Source organism: Perissodus microlepis, chromosome 17 (assembly GCF_051167445.1).
Source record: "Perissodus microlepis isolate ML-2025 ecotype Zambia chromosome 17, ASM5116744v1, whole genome shotgun sequence".
In the NCBI taxonomy this organism is placed as follows: domain Eukaryota; kingdom Metazoa; phylum Chordata; class Actinopteri; order Cichliformes; family Cichlidae; genus Perissodus; species Perissodus microlepis.
Window position 1 is genome coordinate 25,244,991 of NC_140477.1, and position 20,394 is coordinate 25,265,384.

Genomic DNA, 20,394 nt, shown 5'->3' on the forward strand with positions numbered 1-20,394 from the left:
ATAAACTACCAACTTTATTATTATAGAGAGCATGTCATTAGAGACTGAGTTTGCAGATAGGAATTTTATTCTGCTTGCTAATATTTTTAGGATTTTTATAAATTTTTTGAATGTTTTTTCCAATGCAGAAGTGAAAGGGATATTGCTGTTCTTTGACATCTAATTATCAAAAATGTTGAGTTAAAAAATTTGGAAATCATCAAACAAAGTCCTTCATGACAGAGATATTTCAAGAGAGATATTCAAAATCCTCGGATTTGCTGGTAACTGCTGAAAACAATACGATTCAATATTTCTGTGGAAATTTAAAGACTGGAGTCTGTTTTGTTTTTGTTTGTTTTTTTTCTTGCTAGTTGCGTCGAGGGGTAGTACCGGGGGTTGCTAGTATTTATTTTTTTAAATATCATTACGGTATATTTTTACTTGCTACAGTATTAGTTATTCTATAACCACCGCTGCTCTAACAAGGTTATTTTCTACATTCATGCTTTTTCAGGTACCTGACAGGTGACCAGTTTTCCAGTGAATCATCTCTAGAAGCCTACGCTCGCTGTCTGAGGATGGGCTGCCGCTGCATTGAACGTATGCGAGATGTTTTTTAAACTCACTGGTGAACTACTCCTTCCTGCAGTTTATTACATACATAGTGCTGTTCCACAAGCTTTGGGTTAACCAATGCAGGCTTCATTTCAGGGTCTAAAATCTTAGCTATATGTTTGATTTTTAATTTCTAATCTAAGTGGACTGCTGGGATGGACCTGATGACCTGCCAATCATCTACCACGGCCACACATTAACTTCCAAGATCAAATTCCTGGATGTGCTGCATACCATCAAAGAACATGCCTTTGTTATATCTGAGTGAGTACATGATTGTGTTCATTTACTGAGCCGTATTGCTAAAGTAGCAGTTTTAAGTAGCGACTGAATCACCATTTTTTTTCTTTAGCATTACAGCTCTTCTACCTACTGTTGTGTCTTTGCAGGTATCCTGTGATCTTATCCATCGAGGACCACTGCAGCGTGGTCCAGCAGAGGAACATGGCCACGCACTTCAAGAAAGTTTTCGGAGATCTGCTGCTCACCAAACCGGTTGACAATAACGCAGAGGAGCTTCCTTCGCCCTACCAGCTCCGCAGGAAGATCCTCATCAAAGTATATACTCAACACTGAACAGATTTTTCATTTTAAATTGAAGTAAATATCACACAGTGATGTTTGTCAGGTGGTAACAATGTGTGCAGAGATGTGAGATAATTCAGAACAATGGAGGAGGTGTAGATAATGGAAAAATAAAACTATTTTAAAGGTTGCGTTCAAAATAGATTCAAAGCTGTATTGCTCTCAGCTCTGTATATATCTGGTCAAAAGTTTCATCATATCCTGAAAATTTACACCACATGTTCACTGGAAAGCTTGACAGAGTGGTAGATAGAGAAGCTGACAGTAATTACGATGCTGCCCTCAGCTCTCTGTCATCAGCCCCAAAGCACAGCGTCCCACCCTGTCTATGACCAGCCAATCCTTCCTGATTATAGGCTAGAAATGCACGCAAGCACAATTAGCCTGCCTATAGTTAAGACAAAGAGTTACTTTTGGCCATTTGAAAAACAAAAATCTCTTTGAAGTTTAAGTTAATGAAATGCCACCTACAAAAAAAGGTGTTAAATGAAATGTCGAAAAATCGTTTTATATTTATACATTGGTGTGAAAAAGTGTTTTTGCACCCTTTCTGTTTTCTTATTTTGTTTTGTTGTTTGTCACACTTAAATGTTTCAGATCATCAAACAAAATGTAAATATTAGACAATGATACACAAGTAAACACAGCATGCCATTTCTAAATGAAGGTCTTTATTATTAAGGGGCAAACCTTAATAATAAACTGCATCACCCTGTGTGAAAATGTGATTGCTGCGAAAGCTGTGGGAGCCATTATCCACAGATGGTGAACACATGGAATAGAGGTGAACTTTCCCAGAAGTGGCCGGCCGACCAAAATTAGCCTAAGAGCGCAGCGACGACTAGTCCAAGAGCTCACAAAAGACCCCAGAACAACATCCAAAGAGCTGCAGGACTCACTTGCCTCAGTTAAGGTCAGTGTTCACCATAAGAAAGAGACTGGGCAAAAAGCAACATAAAGGCTCTGTGGACTGATGAGACAAAAGTTAAACTTTTTGGAAGGTGTGTGCCTCATTACATCTGGCGTAAAAGTAACAGGAACATCATATTAACAGTGTGATGGTCTGGGGCAGGTCAGGACCTGGAAGACTTGCTGTGGTAAATGAACCATGAATGCTGTTGTCTGCCAAAACATCCTGAAGGAGAAAGTCCAGCCATCTGTTTGTGACCTCAAGCTGAAGCACACCTCAGGTCTGCAGCAGGACAATGATCCCAAACCCACCAGCAAGTCCACTTTTGAATAGCTTAAGAAAAACAAAATGGAGGGGCCTGGTCGAAGTCCTGACCTGAATGCGACTGAGATGCTGTGGCATGACCTTAAAAGGGTGGTTCATGCTGGAAAACCCTCCAATGTGGCTGAATTATAACAATTCTGCAAAGATGAGTGGGTCAGAATCCCTCCACAGTGCTTCACTACCAGTTATCGCAAATGCTTGATTGTAGTTGTTGCTGCTAAGGGAGAAATCAGGAAGGGGACAAACACTTTTTCAAACCACTATAAAATTTATAATGCCAGGTATTTATTTCTTGTCTTGATATCAACCATCGCTTGCATACTCTTACCTCCACCTAGGCAAGATATATTTTTTTCCACATTTTTTTCCACACAACTTGTCATAATTTAAAAAGAGAAAGAGTTTTCTGATTATGACAAGAAGCTCAAGAAAAACTGCTTTGGTAATGAGTGCGGCAAAATAATACACCGTTTTAATTTGTATGTGTAGATTTTTCTTCCCCTTGATTTTACTTAAAATGGCTTGTATGTCATGGCATGGTGGCCAGTTCTTTGACATCATTTCAGGCCGTGTTGAAATCGTACAAATGCAAACACTGACAGTTTCATTCCCTAAATGGTGATGTCTGACAATGACATCACTGTTTACCTTGAGCTGTCAATTAACTTTTCAGATTCCACATTAATGGAAAATACACCTGGTTGAGATTTTCCTGGGACAGTAAACCTGTGGTGCTCAGCATCTTTCTTTCTTCCTCTGTCACAGCACAAGAAGCTGGTTGAAGGAACCCTGTATGAAGAGGTGACGTCAGCCAGCTACTCTGAAAACGACATCAGTAACTCCCTAAAGAACGGCATCCTTTACCTCGAAGACCCCATTGACCATGTGAGTTTGTGTAAGCTTGGCTAAGTGATTATGAAGAAAATATATTTTTACCTCTAACTCTAACTATACTGATCGTTGTGTGTCTAAAATGTGTGTATCCATTTGCAGACATGGACGCCACATTATTTTGTCTTGACCAGTAATAAGATTTACTACTCTGAGGAGACATCTCATTATCAGACAGCTGATGAAGAGGAGGATGATGAAGGAAAGGAGGTAGAAAAGTGGCACATAGCAACACATGGGAAAACTTGGTGCTTTTGCAACCAACTTTGGTATTACTACCTCATATGTCTTTGTAATTGGTCAGGAGTGCAACAACAATGAGCAGCACTGTGCAGAGCGCTGGTTTCATGGGAAGCTGGGTGGAGGACGCGATGGCCGACAGGTGGCTGAGAAACTCCTGCAGGAGTACTGCGAGGGCGGGGCCAAAGACGGCACCTTCCTGGTCCGGGAGAGTGAGACATTTGTTGGAGACTACACCCTCTCCTTCTGGTCCGTGTGTTTTCTGTCATAAAATAGCTGATAAATTAGTAACACAATCTGGTGCAGAGAAAGAAAAAAAAATAACATTTGTAAAATATTTTGCCATTTCATGATCAGACATCTCAAATTTTAATTATCTCCAATCCCCATATCCAGGAATGTCAGAAAAGGTTTCTAATTATCTTGAAAGTTGGTATAAGAGTTTCCTTTACCACACCAAATCCATTGAAGCTGAGCAGTAAGCAGCATCTCATTACACCATCCTTTAAAACACGGAGGTGATTCTGATTTGCATTTCAATAAAATTAATCTTGGGCTTGTAGCGATCATACCTTTTCTTGGAGCTTGTCTTGGGTTGGACAGTAATGATTGTCTCCCATCCAACCCTGGTGAATGGCTGTGGGAGAGACAGTAAAAATATTTAGTTTAGCCATAGAATAATGAAGCCTGTGCAAGACATTAACAGAACAGCTTTAAACACAGACTCGCTTAGGAAAGCCCAGGCTTTCCTAAAATGACTAGCGGTAACTAGGCTTAAAAAAAAACTTTAGCAAATAAGGAACCTAAATGTTTAGAAGTTGGCTACAGAAGAATAAATCATAGACAGTTCAGGGACCCACATATGATAAAACTCTGACTGAAGAAGATAGGACTAAAGAGACTAGAGAGAAGGAACTAAATCACAGTACTAATGCAATCTTATTCGCCTTCCAGGCGCTCTGGTCGGGTCCAGCACTGCAGGATACATTCACGTCAAGAGTCTGGCTCCACCCGCTTCTACCTGACTGATAACCTGGTGTTTGACAGCCTCTACCGGCTCATCTGCCACTATAGAGACACGCCGCTCCGCTGCAACGAGTTTGAGATGAGGCTGGGAAACCCTGTACCTCAGCCGAATGCACACGAAAGCCGAGAGTGAGTGACTCACATCTTAATATAATAAAGTAGAGGGTAAATGTATTGATACTTTAGTGTAAAAATACATTACAAGTTAAAAGTCGTGCATTAAAAATGTCCTGTAATGTAAGCAAAATGATGCTAGAATAGAGGAAAAAATATGAATCTTTATTATTGATGCCTTTAATATTTATTGTATTTTATAGACTGCAGGTTACATAATTTTCATTACTGAATCAAATCATCTTTGAATTATGTTAGTAATTAGTTCATTAAAACAATCATAAAATTAAAGTAACAGCTTTTGTCCTGCCAGCAATTTAAAAGGTTGAAGCCCAGGGAGCAAACTGAATTCATTGCTCAATGTACACCACAAGTGACAGTGCAAAAAACAAACTGTTAAAATGAAGTTTGTTGCTGTTCAGGTGGTACCACTCCAACCTGTCCCGTGTTCAGGCTGAACACATGCTGATGCGTGTGCCCAGAGACGGAGCTTTCCTGGTTCGAAAACGCAGTGAACACAACTCCTACGCCATCTCCTTCAGGTAGAACTCGACACACCGTAAAGGACAAAAATATGAGTTCTGGTCTCTGCTCAGTTAATTCTTAAAGCCAGCATAAAAATGTCATTTATTTTTGTCTATACCTTTTTGTGTGTAGGGCAGAGGGTAAGATCAAACACTGCCGTATCCAGCAAGAAGGCCGTCTCTTCATGTTGGGTAGCTCGGCAGAGTTTGAGAGTCTGGTGGATCTGGTGAGCTACTATGAGAAACATCCTCTGTATCGTAAAATGAGGCTCCGCTACCCCATCAATGAAGACACTCTAGACCGGATGGGCACCACGGTTGGTCAAGACACACCTCACTTCAAAGCATAACCTTGTTGTACAGTATTGTGTAGTCTTAAGCGCCCCCTCATTTCTTTTTATTTTCTCTACAGGGAGACAAAATGTAATGAAATTTTCACTCCTTTTCAGTCCAGTCCTTGTACTGGACCATTTTCAGTGTTTTGATTGTTTGTTGAGCCACTCAACACTGAATTATTCAAACATAAAAAAGCATCTAACTCAAGGCACGAACCTGTGTTGTTACACATAACAGACAACTTGGCAAAGAACGAATTTTACATTTTATCGTTTGGCACTTTGTAACTAGCAGCCGGTCACAAAGACACATCATTTGTTTACATTTCACTGGTTGAATCATGAAAAATGCACAGTGAAAAATCAGACATATGCCAAATTACAGAAGAGCTGGACTGAAAATCAGTGGCAACCATTTTTATACACTATTTCAGCCAGTGGGGATGGGGATCTTAATAGAATTGATGGAATTATGTAGAAAAGTACCATCAGATTTGGATCAGTCATGCAATAGCATCTGGAAAGCACCTGAATGGCAGCAGCTATATTTTTCAGCATAAGAATAATCCCTGATACATTACGTATGCAGTAAAAGCATAGTTGCGTACAAAATACACCAATGGAACGGTCAGTCATGGATTGGCACCCCCAGATCCTGAGTCCCAACATTGCTGTAGTGGTGCGGGATCAGTTTGACAGAGAACAGAACAAAAGGCAGCCATGATCCAAAGAAGAGCTTTGGAATGACCTTAAAGAAGCTTTGAGAACCATTCCTGAAGAATATTTACAGAAATGACAAGAAACCTTGCCTAAAAGATCTCAGGCTATGTTGAAGAATAAAGGTGCTCATACTAAATATTGGCTTTCATGCTTGTTAAAATTGTACAAAATCAGTTCTTACATTATACTACTACTACTCATCAAGAAATGCTACACAACTAAGTGAATTTCCATTCAATATGAACATATAAAAAGCTGATTTTCAGAGTTTTAGGTTGCAACGGAGTCATTAATCTAATAATAATTGAATGTGCTTAATATTTCGTTGTTGTTTAGTCTGTCTGACAATAGCAAACAAAAAGGCAGACCTTGTATTTCCTGTTAAACATGCACACTGTTCCAATGGTGGATGCTTCTATTAAACATTGCCAAAGTCAAATATTGATGTTAGTGTATGTTGAATTAATTCAAAGTCAGTCAGAAGTAACAAAACAAAAACAAAAATGGTGGCTGAAAACTTGATTATTTATTTTTCCAGGAGCTTGACTATGGAGCGCTGTATGAAGTTCGCACTCCTCATTTCTATGTGGAGGCTAATAAGATGCCCACAGCACGGGTGAGTGTGACTGGAAACACATGGCCTATGGCCCTTAAGTTTAATGGGTTTGTTTATTGATTATCACATATTATCATATTCTTTAGTAAATGATTAGTAGTTTTAATTGCCTCATTTTGCTACTATGGAAACACGGTCTAATAGCCTTTGGCAGCTCTCCGCAGTAGCAGCACAAGTACAAAGTACAGGAAATGTTTGTTTTCAGTCGGGTATTGGGAGTCCAATGTCCTTCTTGAGGGGCTAACAGTAAAACTACTGGCACCAAAGAAGAGAGTGGGGTTTGTGCTTTTAGAATAATTAAAGGAACCAAAAAGAGAGACTGTTTATTTAAAAAGAGAAAAGCTGTGACTGAAAGAAACAAACGAAGAAAGAACAGAAGGAAAGAACCAGCTGTGAAGAACCAAGAGACAGTTTAAAAAATGTAATTAACTTTGGCGCCATCAAGCGGCTGCATCTAAAACACAATGTGGCATAAATGCTGCAATGAACTCAGTGAAAGCAACATATGTGATGCTTCTTATCACTTTAATTCACGTTTCAAACCTCCACGGCATTAGTTATGTCTCAAAGTGCGTTCTCATTTCTCTAAAATTGTGTTTTCTTAATTGCATCAGAGTTTGTGAATTGGTCCTGTTTCTCCCTGCATGTTTTAGTGTACGGTCAAAGCTCTGTATGACTATCGAGCTCAGAGAGAAGACGAGCTATGTTTCCCCAAACAAGCGCTCATCCTGAATGTGGATAAGCAGGAGGGCGGCTGGTGAGTGACGCTCAGGTGCACATGTACCTTCTTCTGTTTTCTGTATACCTTCTTGCCGTTGATATGCGACCTGCCTTTAGGTGGAGAGGTGACTATGGAGGAAAGAAGCAGCTGTGGTTCCCTGCAAACTATGTAGAGGAGGTTCCTAGTTCCCCCACCAGAGAGATGGATGAAGCAGTGAGCTCTGATTCACTCACTACTTTCAAATGAGCTTCCAGCTTTCACTGTGTATTATTCTGACAAATGTTTATTCTTTTGCGTCAGTCCACAGAGAACAGTCCTCTGGGAACTTTCCTCAAAGGCTTCATAGATGTACCAACCTGCCACCTGGGTTAGTGGATAAACGTTCTTATATGTTATAGTTTTATCAGGTATATTAAATAATTACTGCAGGAAGGGACTAGTTCCTGCTCAAAATGATGTTGAAATTTAACCTTGATCAAAAAGATCAGTCCACAACTAGGATCATTGACTATTTTAGAAATCGAGGATTTGGTCTTTTAAAACGAACTGCTCACTGGTTTGTATTTTAGACAATGCAATGTTTTTAATAGTTTAACTGCGTACATGTGTTTACCAGAACAATTTATTGTTTTACATGTCATATTAAAAAAATATTATTTTAAAGAAAACAATTTCTTACATGCAAAAGAAAAGAAATAAGTAAACTAGTGTCAAATAAAATAAGGTGTACATGCAACCTAAATAAGGTATATAAAAAAATAAGCCTTTATCTTCTTGGAATGCTTTCCAACATTATTAGGAGGCAAAAAAGGACTCTGACAGTATTGTATCTCCTGAGTGAGGTAATTGTGGGTTTTTATGTGAAATACATACATCTTGTACACTCCAAGCCCTTATTTAAAGCTGGATAGCTGCTGTCAACCTTAAGCTACCAAATTGAAACATGGTTTCAGACTAAGTTAACAGTTGATCTGAATCAGTGTTTTTGTTGAAAAATTGGGCGTCACTTTTTATTCATACACATGATACATTTCTACTGCAGGTGTATTTTTAGTCACAAATGTGGGTGACAACTGGGCTCTACAGAGTTATATTAGTATTGAAGTATTAAAGTAAAAACAGCATAACAGATTTTGTTAATGCTGTTTTTAGATTGCTCTGTGGAAGTCCTGTTCTCACTCCTTGCAGTTTTCCATTGGCAGGTTTGCCCCTGCTGTGACTTCCACATGTCTCAACTTTCTCAACTTTAAGACTTCATCATCTTCACCAACATGAATTTCAAGTTCAAGATTTCTGTGTTTTGACACAGAATGAAAGAGACTTGTCGTGCGTCACAGAGGCCACAAAACAGAGCAGTCTAAAAAAAAACCCATCACTGGTAGCGAGGCAGAAATGCAAAAGATGATGAACTTGAAGGTGAGATTGGCCTAAATTAAATTAGTTAGGGTTTTAGATTTGCATGGATTCATTAGTGGAAAGTAAAGCTCTGGGCTCTTACCTAGGCATAATACTGCTTTGCACATGTAGATGATACTGGGCTCAAAATTCAAAACCAGGAAGTCCAGCCAGTTGTTTTAGGACTGAAGAAGCCTCTTGGATGATCAGTAAAATGTTTTCATAAACCAGCTCTCAAGACTATCATGACCTAGATGAATGAGAAACTACACAGGCATATTTATCCAATTCTAACTTCTTCCCTCACTTTTTTCTCGTTCCACTTGTACCTCCTTTAATCTCTGCAGTGGTGCATAAAGACGGAAAGAATTCCCGGGCCTTTGTGTTCACTATCCACTCCCAACACCTCTCTTCTCATCCGGTCCAGACTCTGGACGTAGCAGCTGACAGTCTGGAAGATCTCACCGGCTGGGTCAGCAAGATCAGAGAGGCTGCACAGAATGCTGATGCACGAGTGAGTGCAACTCCGCACACATACACAGATGAGTGCAAACACATCTGTTAGAGTTTTTGCTACTTGAATAATTAGACCACAGGTCGTCAGGACTTCACTTAAGGACTTTCCTTGCTTACATGAAAATGTGACAGAACCTCGATTACGCTTCGCATCACAACTAAATTTTGTAAATAGCAATATTTATGACTATGTATATGATATATGTGGCTTTTCTAGAACAATTAAGTATGAATATTTTTCAGATATTTGTGTAAAATGATTTGTTTTATCTTTATGCTCGATTGGACTGGATGTTTGCTGTGTTTGTCAAACTGACTTATGGTTACTCTTTTGATCATAAAGCAGGAAACTACATATAAAAAGTTTTAGAGATTAGGAAATGTTTTCATCTCTAAGCGGAGTCTGCATTTATGGGTCCGAGCCTGTGGTGAGCTTAGCAGTTTTGTCTAGCTGAATATCTAATTTTGGGGGTGACAAACTGAGAGATTAATGGGTTGGTGATTTATATCTGTGCTAAGAAGGGGGCTCTCTCTTTACCTGGTCAAAGCACTTTAGTCACTTGCCGAGGACATCATCTGCTCCTGAGAATGTTGTATTCAGATTTCACTTTAAAATTGTCTACATGCACCACGTTTTCATGTCTTCTTTAATACACTACAGCAGGGGTGGGGGAACTCCAGGCCTCGAGGGCCGGTTTCCTGCAGGTTTTAGATCTCACCCTGGGTCAACACACCTGAATCAAATGATTAGTTCATTACCAGGTCTCTTGAGAACTTCAAGACATGTTGAGGAGGTCATTTAGCCATTTAAATCAGCTGTGATGGATCAAGGACACATCTAAAACCTGCAGGACACCAGCTCTTGAGGCCTGGAGTTCCCTACCCCTTCGTTATGGTGTAGTCTAAAACCTGAACACGCCCTCAGTCTTGCAGAAGTCCACTTTACTGTTAGTGTGAACACCGAGGTTCTTGTAACCCTCTGCTGTCTCCAAACAGAGCTTGGGAATGGAAATAGGGATCACTGGTGTTGTTGTCCTCCTCATGCCCACAACCAGTTCCTAGATCGTTACCTCATTAAGCTGCAGATGGTTGTGTTTTGCTGCATTCTTCCTCATCACCAGCCTAAAGTCTGTGGTGTTTGGGGTGAAGAGAAAGGGAGACGGGATAGGAGATATGTTTCCTGTGTTTTGTGATCAGCAACACACAAGTCTGTGAGAAACACAGAAACACTGTGGGAATCACTTTGTTGACTCCTGCATGCTAACTCCCCACTTCTTCGACTCCACTGCTATTGGCTGGCCTTAAACCAGTGATGGTCTTCAGACCTCCCTCATGTTGTTTTGCTGAGATTTCCACTCCAGCTCCCTCCTGTATTTGTCCTTGGCCTCCCTGACTTATGCCTTCAGTTCATTTTGAACTTCTCTCACTGCCTCCCTGTTAGCAGACCTCAAAGCTCTCTTTTTCCTGTTGAGCAGTGCTTTGATGTCCTTTGTTACCCATGGCTTGTTGTTTGGATAACACTTCACACTCTCTGTTGCAATTATGGAGTCAGTGTACAAATTTATGTAGTCTGTGGTTAATCCTGTGAGCCCATCGATATCCTCCCACAGAGTGCTTGGCAATTAGTCACCTCAAAACAGCCCTGGAGAGCCACAAAAGCATCCACTGATTATTTCCCCACCGTCCTTGTGGTCACAGGCTATCTCTTGACTAAAGGGGCATTGCACAGAGTGATTTGAACCAGGCTCCAAACGACTAAGCGTGTGGGGGGGGGGGGGATCAGGTTTGGAGCAGATCTATTGTCCTGTCATTTTTGGTGGGGCAGCTAGCCTGCTGGGTGGAGGTGGTTATTGCGGTGTCAAAGGTGTTGTGGTTAAATTCTCAAGCGATAGCAATAAATGCACTTGGATGTTGTCTCTGTAACCGGGTCTGGGGATTTAGGTTCAACATGGCAGTGGAGAAAGCAATCCCCTCAAGATGCTTGGATCTGTTTCCCAGTCCACTGTTTACATCACAGAATGATACATGGGGAAGTTAGTTGGAAGTTGCTGTCAGTTTAAGTTGATATAAGAGTTGTAGGTCATAGGTGGGTACATTCCAAATGGGATTCCTAGAAGCTGCTGAAGCATGTTTTTGAATCAAACTGCTACACCACCAGCAGTAATCTCAGCTAGAGTAGAGAGTGTGAATGTATAAAGTTTTCTACGGGACAACCTTGTCAAATAGTGAAACTCCAAACTTGACAGTTTCCTCATACTCATATGTCAGATACATGCTGTTATAATGTCGGTTGTTTATAGAAAATATAGCTAATGTTCTCAGAAGATGATGCCATGTTCAAGATTCAAGATTCTTTATTTGTCACATGCATAGTCTGAGCGGAGCAGTCAGGAATGTTGCTCCTTGTTGTCCATGTTGTTGTTTTCATGGTGTGAAAACCGTTTGCAGAAAAAAATGTGACATATGTTTAAGAAATGTTCATATTTGTATGGTTGTCTCATCTCCATGGTAACAGATGCAGGAGGAGAAACAGATGGAGAGGAGGAAGAAGATTGCAGTGGAGCTGTCTGACCTCGTGGTCTACTGCAGACCAGTGCCCTTCAATGAGGACAGTAAGGACCATACCATTTCATTTCTTTTACCATTATAAACTGTTGCTGTATGCAATCTCATGTCTCACTTCCTGTTTCATTTGCAGAGATTGGGACAGAGCGAGCATGTTACCGGGATATGTCCTCCTTCCCGGAGACAAAGGCAGAAAAGTTTGCGACCCGTGGCCGAGGGAAACGCTTTCTGCAGTACAACCGTCGTCAGCTTTCCAGGATTTATCCCAGAGGACAGAGGCTGGACTCCTCCAACTATGACCCTCTACCTATGTGGCTCTGCGGCTCACAGCTGGTTGCACTCAATTTCCAGACCCCAGGTCAGTGTGAGGATGCATTACTGTAGAGAGCCTTTCTATCCAACAGTGAGTCCAAGACAGCATGGGTTGATGGCAAGTTGTAAGATTTTCCTCATCTCAGACACTAATTCATGTCTGTTCTCAGAGAAATTTATCCATCCATCCATCCATCCATCCATCCATCCATCCATCTTTTTCCACTTATCTGGGGCCGGGTTGTGGGGGCAGCAGCCTAAGTAGAGAAGCCCAGACCTCCCTCTCTTTGGCTACCTCCTCCAGCTTGTGTGGGAGAACACCAAGGTGTTCCGAGGCCAGCCGAGAGATATAATCTCTCCAGCGTGCTCTGGGTCTGTCCTGTAGCCTCCTCCCATTGGAGGAGTGAGGAGGAGCAAGAGGCCGGGCAGACCCACCTCACCCGGGAGGCGCTTAGGAGGCATCCGTGACAGATGCCCGAACCACCTCAACTGGCTCCTTTCGATGTAGAGGAGCAGCGGCTCTACTCTGAGCCCCTCCTGGAGGGCTGTACTTCTCACCCTATCTCTAAGAGAGAGGCCAGCACTCATCGGAGGAAGCTCTTTTCCGCCGCTTTTATCCACAGTCTTGTTCTTTTGGTCACTACCCACAGCTTGTGACCATAGGTGAGGGTGGAGACGTAAAACAACTGGTAAATCGAGAGCTTCGCTTTTATACTCAGATCTCTCTTCACCACGACAGACCGTAACAGCATCCGCATCACTGCAGTCACAGCACCAATCTGTCTGTGGATCTCCCGCTCCCTTCTACCATCACTGGTGACCTGTCACCCTGGTTACTTAAACTCCTCGACTCAGGGTAGGAACTCGTCCTTGACCTGGAGTGGACACACACCTTTTCCAGCTGAGTACCATGGCCTCAGATTTGGAGGTGCTGACTCTTGTTCCCACTGCTTTACACTCGGCTGACGCTTGCCCTCAGGCACACTCCCGGGGCCTGGCTCCTGAGCAAGTTATCTCTAACAAATTCCTAACAAATTTGACTCGAGCAGTGGCCACCAGGGGGAGACATTGATACAGTGTAACATCTGGCTTACTTTAACAGAAAAGCTCCTATTTGCCTCTAAGAACAACAGGCCGCAGTCTGTCCACATACTCAACCTGTGATGGTTCAGTAATCAATTAGTGATGCTAAATACAATTTTACACTCATTCTTTAAAACCTGTCTGTCTGTAGATAAACCCATGCAGCTGAACCAAGCTTTGTTCATGCTTGGAGGTGGGAGTGGCTATGTTCCCCAGCCTGACATCATGAGGGATGACATGTTTGACCCTTTCGACAAGGACACATTGCACGTGGAGCCAATCACCATCCAATTACAGGTCAGATTAACTAAGCAGGATAGAGGGAGTTTGATTGTACAGCTAAGTCAATCCTGAGAGAAAGCAAAGGAGCAGTTCACATTGTCCAGGCATGCTCCCTTTCTAGGTGAGAACAAGCTTAAAACTACACTTTTATTGTTCTTTGAACCATAATGAAAGTTAATGGAAGAAACTGACCATAGCTAGAGTTAGAAAGGCCACAAAGTCACACTCAGCCACAGTTTTGGCAGATCAGTTCATACAGAAGGTGGTATTTTTGCTCTCCCTTTTTTCAAAGTGGAGTGAAAAAAATATCATATGAAGTCAGTTGTCTGACAATATGATCATTTTGAGCTATCTGATCTGCAAGTTTGCTGGGAAGTATTAAACAAAACCTGCTTTTTGTAATCTTATGAAATAGTGTATTGATGGCATTTCAGACTGCTCAGGAGCCAATTTCAGCTGATTTCCAAAAAATACAGACCGATTTTACTTTGTCTATAAGTGCTCCTGGCCCACTTTAATATTCTAAGTGTCCAATTTTCCCACTGTCTTGCTTATTCTTGCTCTGTGTTTCCCAGGTGCTGGGAGCTCGCCATCTGCCTAAGAATGGCCGGAGCATTGTCTGTCCTTTTGTAGAATTGGAAATCTGTGGAGCCGACTATGACAGCTACAAGTGCAAGACAGATGTTGTAGGTAAGAGAGCTGCTGCATAGCAGCAATGAAAATGCAACATTTCAGCAGTTTATGTGCACTCACTGCAGTGTTAACCCTCTGCTTTTCTCCACCCTCCTAGCTGATAATGGTCTGAATCCTGTGTGGGTGCAGAAGCAGTTTGTGTTCGATATCCACAACCCCACCTTCGCCTTTCTGCGCTTCACTGTCTATGAGGAGGACATGTTCAGCGATCCCAACTTCCTGGCACAGGCAACCTACCCAGTCCGTCTGCTCAAAACAGGTGAGTGCGCAAATGTCTCCAGAATACAAACTTATGAGTTATTTATTTTTGTATTTTTTAGATTGCAATGTTTCTGGAAATATTTCCTAATCTTAATTTACATTGAATTGGTTTAATTTTTTGTTTTACCAGGCTACAGGAGTGTACCTCTAAAGAACAGCTACAGTGAGGAGCTCGAGCTAGCATCCCTTCTGGTTCACATAGAAATCGTCAATGCTAAGGTTTGGACTACTTTATCTCTGCAGCAAACAGGACATCTGAATAATAGTACTCTGCAGGCATGAGGCAAGATTTTTGGTTTCCATTTGTAGTTCAAAGATCTGTTGATGTGGAATCTACACACAGAACCCCTGACTTTCACCGCTGTGAGATACATAGCCACAAATAACATGGTGTCAGCAAATAAAGTTCACTATGCACAGTCATATTTGATGATTTCTGGATCTCCAGTTAGCAGCACTGCTGTTAGTTGAAGCTGAACACCACCATCTGAACGTGAAAATTACAGCGTGAAATAACTTTTTTGTACACGTCTTCATCATTATTTCCACAAAACAAATATCACACAGCCTCTTTTTTCAACTAGGCACTAAAAGTCACAAACTCATGAATCGTTAAAAATGTTCAAAAATTATGATTCATTACAAATCCACATTTATCAAATCCCACTGTTAAGTATTACATTCTGAAATAAAGCTGTTGCATTCTCTATCCACCTTGTGGCTACAAGGAGGAAGACGATGAGAACTTGTACACATCCATCCAGCGGTTGCGAGATCGAACCTGCGAGCTGTCCAACCAGGTTTCTCTCCTGGAGAGGTCAGGCTCCGCAGACCTGAGCTATCAGCAAAGTCTGGAGGAGCTCCGAGCCGCTCAGGACCAGCTGAGTGAGCTGGTGGAGGCTCGCAACCGCAGGTTAGTCCCTTAGCAGTGGCTCCTGCAAGCTTTAATTTAACATCTCCAAATTACATCTGTATCTGCTACATCTGCTATCTGTCTGTTTTCCACTAATCTGTCACTGTTTTTCTTGCTGCTCTTTCAGGCTGATGGAGAAGAAGAGAAGGGAGAAGCTGAGACAACAGGTGATAGCAAAGCGCAGCTAATCCTCCCGTCCACCCGAGAGCGCTAAACTCCAACACAAACTGTGCCTCATAGGTTGTGTGGTGACAGCCTGAATAGAACAGGGCCCTGTTCCAGGAAGCAAATTCAATAAACTGTTAGTCTGATAAACTCTTAGTTGATTAACTCTGATATCAGAAGCTCAAGGTTTTCAGTTTCAGAACAGCTCATAAGTGTTTTCTTTCTCTACTCACGTGCATGAGTAGAGAAAGGAAACACTCATCACTGAAGATCAGATACCACAATGCAACAGGTGAATATAGTGCAGAGTCTCAATTTTAATCAAATGAATGGAGGAATGTGAACATGTGCCAGTGCTGACTATGACAGTCTGTTATCATTACAGACCTTACAAACTTTTATATGAAATTTAAATTTTTCTATCGTGTTCACAGTCCTTTACATGAGATGTGCATCCAAAACGGACCAAAAACGCATGAACTGGGAAATTACCGAAGCTGAATTCAATCCAGGCCCGATCCAGTATGAATCTGTGATTCTTGTCCATTTTTAATCTTTTCTGTTGTGCAAGTGGACTCCAACCTGAACATAGTTTTTAATCCATTGTGGAGCCTATCATAGGCTACCTGTGGGCAAATCTGGGTCTGAGTTGATCCAATGAGAAAGATTCAGGTGATTTTTTTAGTCGAAAACATCAGATTCAAATTCTGATTTTCAGACTCAGACCATTCAGCCTGATGTTTGACTTTAATTTAATGAGTTAATGACTGAATATCAATCTGTGAACACATTTCAACATGAAATCTACAGAACACACCGCATTTTGCCTAAAAAGCCAATTTAAAATACATTTTTAGACTTTTAATGCCCTTTCAGCCTAATCTTCATTCAAATATTCATCTCCAACATCTGTGACTGATAGTATGACCGATAGCAACACGGGAAATGAAGTTCATTGACCAGTGTGTTGTCTGTCTAACGCTTTATACAGATCAATTTAACATAAACAGTAATTGCTACAGTGCACTAAACTTGTTGATAGGCTGACAGTTACACAACTGTCCACAGGGTCACAGAAGAGATGGATCTGAGTGAGGGTAAAAGCGCTCAAATCTAAAAACAGCTAACTGAGGTCTAACTGGGATTTGTGTTTTTCTAAAAATGTAAATTTCCTTAAATGAATTACCTCTGCTATGCACTTTCATAGTGAATGAGGAGCTGAATCAGAGTATCAGTCAGCTGATTCAGCAGCAGCAGGACATTGAGCGGGTTTAGTTCTGTTTACCCAGTGACTGAGTTTAAGTTAACTCGCTTTCTGGAACAGAAAACCTGGCGTTTTCCTCATCTCAGGGTTAACAAAGAGTTGTTAGATAAACCTGCTTCCTGGAGTAGACTCTAGCAGGCTTTCTACAGCAGCCACATGCAATCCATTTAGAAGTGAAGAAAACATGTTCTTTGATGAGAAAATATCATATAGTATAGCAACGTTCTGTGCTGAGGGCAGAATGAAAAAAGTAAACACAAACATAAGTATCTCATGGACTGAAAAGACATAAAACTAAGCTATAAAAACAATCGTGGACTAAAGGCTGAAACATATTAATTGCAAACTGGTTTTTCTGTGACAGATTTCATGAAAAGTAGATCGCATAACAAAACTACAACGTGTTTCTAATACTTCTGGCAATAGTGTCCAATGAAATGGAATCTGGGGAAGTTTAAACCATTGGTAAGAAAAAGAAAGTGTTTCAAAATGATATTATTTATGAAAACAGACATTATTCATTATTTTGATGGACCTGGAAGTTATTTAAAAAGGAAAAACAATCAGTACAATAACAAATAATGAATTTATTCTTTAATTATTATTTGCCATTATTATAAAGAGTCATTGTGGGAATCAGCAGTAAATACAGCTAGCACTTTTTCAAATGCAAACACAATATAAATTTCCATTTGACATTTTCAGATGAATGCTGTACAATTTAAACAATAATTTACCTACAAACCTCCCCCTGAAATTTGCACTTGCTGTGTTTCAGGCTTTACCAAGAAAAACAGGATAAAAAGGGAGACGAAAACTCAGGTTACACAAATGTGGGGAATGAAAAATTAAACTGTTCGTAATGGATGGAAAAAGGGGTTAGAGGGCACTTGTAGCAAAAAGGAAGTATCCTGTATGTGCCTTTGTTCTTGAGTGTAATTACTCTTGTATTTAAGAAAGAACAGGAGCTCTCTTTACAACTGGAATAATTTCCCTTTTAGGGAAAACGATCTACAGTCTAGAGGAACATGCTCATTTGGTTTGGACCACTACCCATGAAATAGGGTTTAAAGGGATCTAAAGACGCAAGTCTGTTCCTCCTAATCAAGACCAAGTGGGTGATCACTTGAACTCTGCCTCCAGGTGGTGGGGGCTTCTGTCATAGACTTTCTTGTTCTGCCGGGGAGAGCACAAATTCTCACCAAACCACGTAGAGAAGTTTTTTTTAATACTTCTTCAAAGGGCTCTAAATTTATCTATACTACCTTCAGAGAAGTGTGAGAACAGTGAGTGGGGGAGGAGACGAGAGCGCTCCCCTGGATGTCTGCATAGGGGCTCAGATGTGTTCGCCTCTACAGGGACACACCCACAAATAAAGGGCTATCACTGAAAAAAAAAAAAAAAAACCAAGCAAAGAAAAAAAAAAACAACAAAAAAAACCTAGTAAAGCATTCTTTTTACCTGCCAGCTCTGATTTCATGCCTTGTTTCTAAACCATCGATCAAGATCAGTTTCCATCATCTGACTTTAATCAACAGATGTGGCCCAACTGGTCCTGAATTTGCCAAAAGCAGCTTTGATTGGACCCTCTGCATGACTTTATATTTAACCACCCACCCCTGTAGCTACTTCATCTCCTCCCCTGTCTGATTTCTCATTGTATATAACTTCTTTTATTTATCAGACAGCTGTAGATCCTGTTTTAATAGACAAAAGAACGTGCTACAAGGATGCTAGCGGACTTCAGATTGAAGATACTATAACTTTATGTAGAAATTATTATTGTGTACCTGGAGCTCCCTTTAACTGTCCCCGTAGACACAAACCTCTCTCTTTCTCCCTACACTGCAGTTGCACTGGGTAGGGACTTCTATGCAAAGGTCATCGTTTTGGCCTATAGCCATTGTGTATTAGGCGGTTGACACAAGTTGTGTTTTTCTCTCTGCACCTATGCTAACTGTCCAGTATTATTATTCTGCATTGCAAATCATGTGCAAGTTTCCATTTAATAAAGCTCTTTCATGTAATCGGCAGAGTGTCTTTTCATTTTAAAACAAAAATCCAGAAAAAGGAGTGATCACATTTTTATTGATATATATATATATTTTTTTTTTTTTTTAATGATTGAAAAAATTTCATTCAAACAAATTCCGTCCCCTAAGGCACGGCAACCAGCCGCTCTCCACCTAGCTCCCTCCTCAGGTATGGCTCCAGGGTGGGGCCCTGGTTAACCCTCTCAGGTAATTTCACCCCATGGCAGGAAAGGGACTGTCTAGTCCAAGTCTGCTCTGTTGTATAAAAGCTAAACTTATACAATTATATATGTGTCAAGTAATTGATAAGCAACATTTTTCACTGAGTCATTATGTGAACCAAATCAAGAACTGTTTAAATGCTGCTATGCTGCTACCAGTTAAAGAAAATTCAAAGTTATGGGCTAGCACAATCCATTTCATTCCAAACTTCCCAAAATATTCTACTTTTGCACTTTGTCATAGTTGTCTGTAAAAAGATTTCCCACTTTATTTTAATGTTGTTTTATTAGTTATTATTTTTCCTCTGCACAGTGTTTATCCTTATTCCTATGTTGCATTTCTAAAGAATAGTTGTTGCCAAGCTTTTTATCCTTGATCGGCAAATGAAGCAGATTTCTATTCTGATTTTGTCAAAGCATTACATTACAAGCATTACAAAGAGCTTGTTCAACAGGTAGTCATATGATAAAAATATTTATTGACCCTTATTTATTTATTCGGAACATGCTGATATGTATGTGACTGGAGCCCCAGTGTAAATTAAATAAGAGCCTTTTAAAATGAATGGTGTCATTAATAACTGCAAAAACAGTTGCGTATTAAAACCACAAATTTCTAAAATATTGTGATCTATTTAAAAATGCAAGTTAATATATAAATATTCTTGCTTGGGTTTTACATTACATTATTTTCTTTTAGACCAGTACATAGGTCTCTTTCTGGTTAAAGAATTACATATTAAACCTGCAGTCCCATTTCATTCTTTTGAAGTGGTCCACTAGTTAGTTATTCTTTAATTTGTTGTGGTAGAACAGTGGTTCCCAAACTTTTTTTGCTGCCCCCCTCCCCCCCCCCGCGCGCGCGCGCGCACACACACACACACACACACTCACGCACAAACACATCCTCCAACCACACACACCCATATTTTGCTCCATTGCGGTTTATTTCACACCTCAAACATTTAGTAAACAGTTAAGCAAATACAAGTAATCTGCAATAAATTACAGGTAGTAAGGAAATAAACTACTAACTCTTTTACGCTACGTCCGCACCTACACGGGTATTTTTGGAAACGCAGCTGTTT

General features: G+C 40.6%; 1 protein-coding gene across 1 annotated transcript in view; it reads left to right on the plus strand.

The window, feature by feature from the left end:
• The window catches only part of LOC146369725 (1-phosphatidylinositol 4,5-bisphosphate phosphodiesterase gamma-1-like), a 42,594-nt gene extending 23,515 nt beyond the window's left edge, over nt 1-19,079 (plus strand). The window contains exons 11-32 of the mRNA XM_084909456.1: nt 497-582; nt 741-861; nt 987-1,155; nt 3,182-3,301; nt 3,410-3,517; nt 3,612-3,796; nt 4,502-4,702; nt 5,110-5,229; nt 5,345-5,528; nt 6,805-6,882; nt 7,536-7,639; nt 7,720-7,816; nt 7,904-7,970; nt 9,346-9,512; nt 12,030-12,126; nt 12,213-12,437; nt 13,626-13,771; nt 14,332-14,446; nt 14,547-14,708; nt 14,841-14,929; nt 15,439-15,623; nt 15,751-19,079. Of these exons, the coding sequence (XP_084765582.1) occupies nt 497-582; nt 741-861; nt 987-1,155; nt 3,182-3,301; nt 3,410-3,517; nt 3,612-3,796; nt 4,502-4,702; nt 5,110-5,229; nt 5,345-5,528; nt 6,805-6,882; nt 7,536-7,639; nt 7,720-7,816; nt 7,904-7,970; nt 9,346-9,512; nt 12,030-12,126; nt 12,213-12,437; nt 13,626-13,771; nt 14,332-14,446; nt 14,547-14,708; nt 14,841-14,929; nt 15,439-15,623; nt 15,751-15,811 (2,887 nt within the window). The 3' untranslated portion in view covers nt 15,812-19,079. The remainder of the gene's footprint in view (nt 1-496; nt 583-740; nt 862-986; nt 1,156-3,181; nt 3,302-3,409; nt 3,518-3,611; nt 3,797-4,501; nt 4,703-5,109; nt 5,230-5,344; nt 5,529-6,804; nt 6,883-7,535; nt 7,640-7,719; nt 7,817-7,903; nt 7,971-9,345; nt 9,513-12,029; nt 12,127-12,212; nt 12,438-13,625; nt 13,772-14,331; nt 14,447-14,546; nt 14,709-14,840; nt 14,930-15,438; nt 15,624-15,750) is intronic.
• The last annotated feature ends 1,315 nt before the right edge of the window (nt 19,080-20,394 follow it).